Source organism: Gymnogyps californianus, unplaced genomic scaffold, assembly GCF_018139145.2.
Source record: "Gymnogyps californianus isolate 813 unplaced genomic scaffold, ASM1813914v2 HiC_scaffold_31, whole genome shotgun sequence".
Classification (NCBI taxonomy): Eukaryota; Metazoa; Chordata; class Aves; order Accipitriformes; family Cathartidae; genus Gymnogyps; species Gymnogyps californianus.
This window is the reverse complement of record NW_026114191.1, coordinates 414,712-417,532: the sequence shown is the minus strand read 5'-3', so window position 1 is coordinate 417,532 and position 2,821 is coordinate 414,712. Positions and strand designations below refer to the sequence as shown.

The 2,821-nt window shown below is 55.1% G+C and overlaps 1 protein-coding gene across 1 annotated transcript; it reads right to left on the bottom strand.

Moving 5' to 3' along the window:
- Positions 1 to 252: 252 nt before the first annotated feature.
- On the bottom strand, positions 253 to 1,172 carry LOC127028263 (olfactory receptor 14A16-like). Its single transcript, XM_050913998.1, is given in 4 exon segments — positions 253 to 552; positions 554 to 879; positions 882 to 1,004; positions 1,007 to 1,172. Coding segments are annotated over 4 exon segments (915 nt in total).
- Between the last annotated feature and the right edge of the window lie 1,649 nt (positions 1,173 to 2,821).

Here is a 2,821-nt window from a genome sequence, read left to right as displayed (position 1 = left end):
GAACGATCTTAGAAAAGAAAAAGTCACTGCAGGCCCTTTATTTTGTTTAAGCACACAGACAGCACAGCTCCTCATTTACACAGCCACTTGGTCAGAAAAGAAAAGCAGAGAGTGAATTAGAAAGGGGATGAAAACATTACCACAAGTAAAACACCACCAGCAACAACCAAAACTACAGAGGACCGGCTGGGCCTGCAACAAGTTACATTATAACTGCTCTGCAGAAGAAGATGGGCAGTTGATTGCTTCAGATTAAGATCCAGTCATCAGTTTCCATAGGGCATCCTTGAGCTCCTGGTTCCTCAGGCTGTAGATGAGGGGGTTCACTGCTGGAGGCACTACTGAGTACAGAAATGACACCACCAGATCCAGCGATGGGGAGGAGATGGAGGGGGGCTTCACGTAGGCAAAGATGCCAGTGCTGACAACGAGGGAGACCACGGCCAGGTGAGGGAGGCATGTGGAAAAGGCTTTGTGCTGTCCCTGCTCAGAGGGGATCCTCAGCACGGCCCTGAAGATCTGCATATAGGACAGCACGATAAAAACAAAACACCCAAAACACTAAACAGGCACTAACCACAAGAAGCCCGACTTCCCTGAGGTAGGTGTCTGAGCAGGCGAGCTTGAGAATCTGGGGGATTTCACAGAAGAACTGGTGCAGGGCATTGCCTTGGCAGAGAGGTAGTGAAAATGTATTGGCAGTGTGCAGCACAGCATAGAGAAAGCCACTGCCCCAGGCAGCTGCTGCCATGTGGACACAAGCTCTGCTGCCCAGCAGGGTCCCGTAGTGCAGGGGTTGGCAGATGGCAACGTAGCGGTCATAGGCCATGACGGTAAGAAGAAAATACTCTGCTGAAAAAAAAAAAAAAAAAAGAAAAGCTGAGCAGCACATCCCAAGTAGGAGATGGCCCTGGTGTGCCAGAGGGAATTGGCCATGGCTTTGGGAAGAGTGGTGGAGATGGAGCCCAGGTCGAGGAGGGAGAGGTTGAGGAGGAAGAAGTACATGGGGTGTGGAGATGGTGGTCACAGGCTACAGCAGTGATGATGAGGCCGTTGCCCAGGAGGGCAGCCAGGTAGATGCCCAGCAAGAGCCAGAAGTGCAAGAGCTGCAGCTCCCGCGTCTCTGCGAATGCCAGGAGGTGGAACTCGGTGATGGAGGTGCCGTTGGACATTTGATCACTCTGGGCATGGGGGACTGTTGGAAGAGGAGAAAACATTGACACGTTAGGGCAGACGTCTTTGAGGCAGTCCTATGCTGTTTCCCAAAAAATCCCTCAGAATTACTTGTATTTGTTTGAGGGAACTTCATTCAACTCCTTTCTGTGAGCTCAGGTTTGTGCTGCTGAGTGAAGGCACTTTCTGTGAAGGGGCAGAAGTCAACATCTTTCGCATTGCTCTCAGCCTGAACACTGCAGAGTCCTGAGGGACAAATGGGCTCCCTGTGCCCTAATGCACAGTCAGGAGAGCTGCTCTGCCCACGACTGACCTGCTGGTCACCACGCAGGTGCCCTGTGCTCATTACACCTCTCTCTGTTGCAGGATGACCTCACTAACAATGTACTTGAAGAAGAAACTGGACTTTAGTGAGCTCCGAGGAGTCCAGTTTCAAAGTCCCTTTCTCCAAACTCTTCTCTCTTTCCCCAGGCACCTGAGCAGAGTGATGCAGAGGGGTGACCTCGTTCTCTGCTGCCTGGAGCTGTCCCTGCAGGGAGCTGTTTCTCTGTCCCCAGGTCTCCTCCCTCTCAGAGCTCACAGAGCCCATCCCACCCGCTCTGTGCTCAGCTCGGCCCTGCAGACCCCTCCTGGCAGCAGGGCACTGCCCACGGCCATCTCCCTCTTAGCAGGTCCTAAGCACTAGGGCAGATCAGCACTGATGCTGCAAGCAAAGGTGATGCTGGTGCTGCCTGGAGGCAGAGGAGTGGGGGAAGGCACTTGAGGAGGCTTCTGGCAGATGTGCTGATCCCTCCGTGTAACAGTTCAGGAGTCTCAGTGTATTATTCAAACCTGACATCTCCTTTCCCCTTTCCCTTAGAAGAAAGGTGAGATCACAGACCCTGGAAAGGTCTTCATCTTCAAGGTAACCCTGCCTTGACCTTCCTCTTAAAATGCTGCCTCTGCTAATGTTGTGGGGTGATCTGGAGCTGTGAGCAGCCCTGACCCATGCAGCACCCTCTCGACAGCAGAAGGACCCTGCCCTGCAGGAGGTCGCTTCTTCCACCCACAGCTTCTCCCCACAGCGCCATGGGGAGCTCCCCGGGCAGGCTGAGTGCTGACCCTGGCAGGCGGCAGTGTCCCTGCCCCAGCACACAGCCCCCTGGGGGCAGGGACCCTGCTCGGAAGGACAGCCCTGGGCACCCCTGGCTGCACAGCCACCTTCACACCCCTGCAGCCGTCCCTGGAAGAAGGCAGCCATCATGCCCACTCCCTCTGATAGTGCAGCAGGGAAGCCCTGCTCTGGAGCACATCCTCCTCCTCTACACCAGAGGGAGATCCCACAGGCTGTGGGCTGTGCCAGCTTTAGGAGATCCCTCCACGAACTGCAGCTGCATAGCCCTGCATGCAGAGACTTACCGTGTCAAGGGCTGTGAAGGTTTCTCCTCTGTTGAGCTCTCAGCATCCTCCCATCCCACACTGCCTTTAAACCTCTCTCTTTCTTGCACGTCTCCCCTCAGTGCCTGCAGGCAGTGCCCTCAGCCCTGCTGTGCTTTGCAGAGGAGCTGTCTCTCCGCAGCGCTGTCTCTCTGTAGCAAACTGCCCGCTTGCCATGACAGCTCCCTCCATCCCAGGAGCCCGGCCCAGCTCAGCAGCACAGGACCAGCTC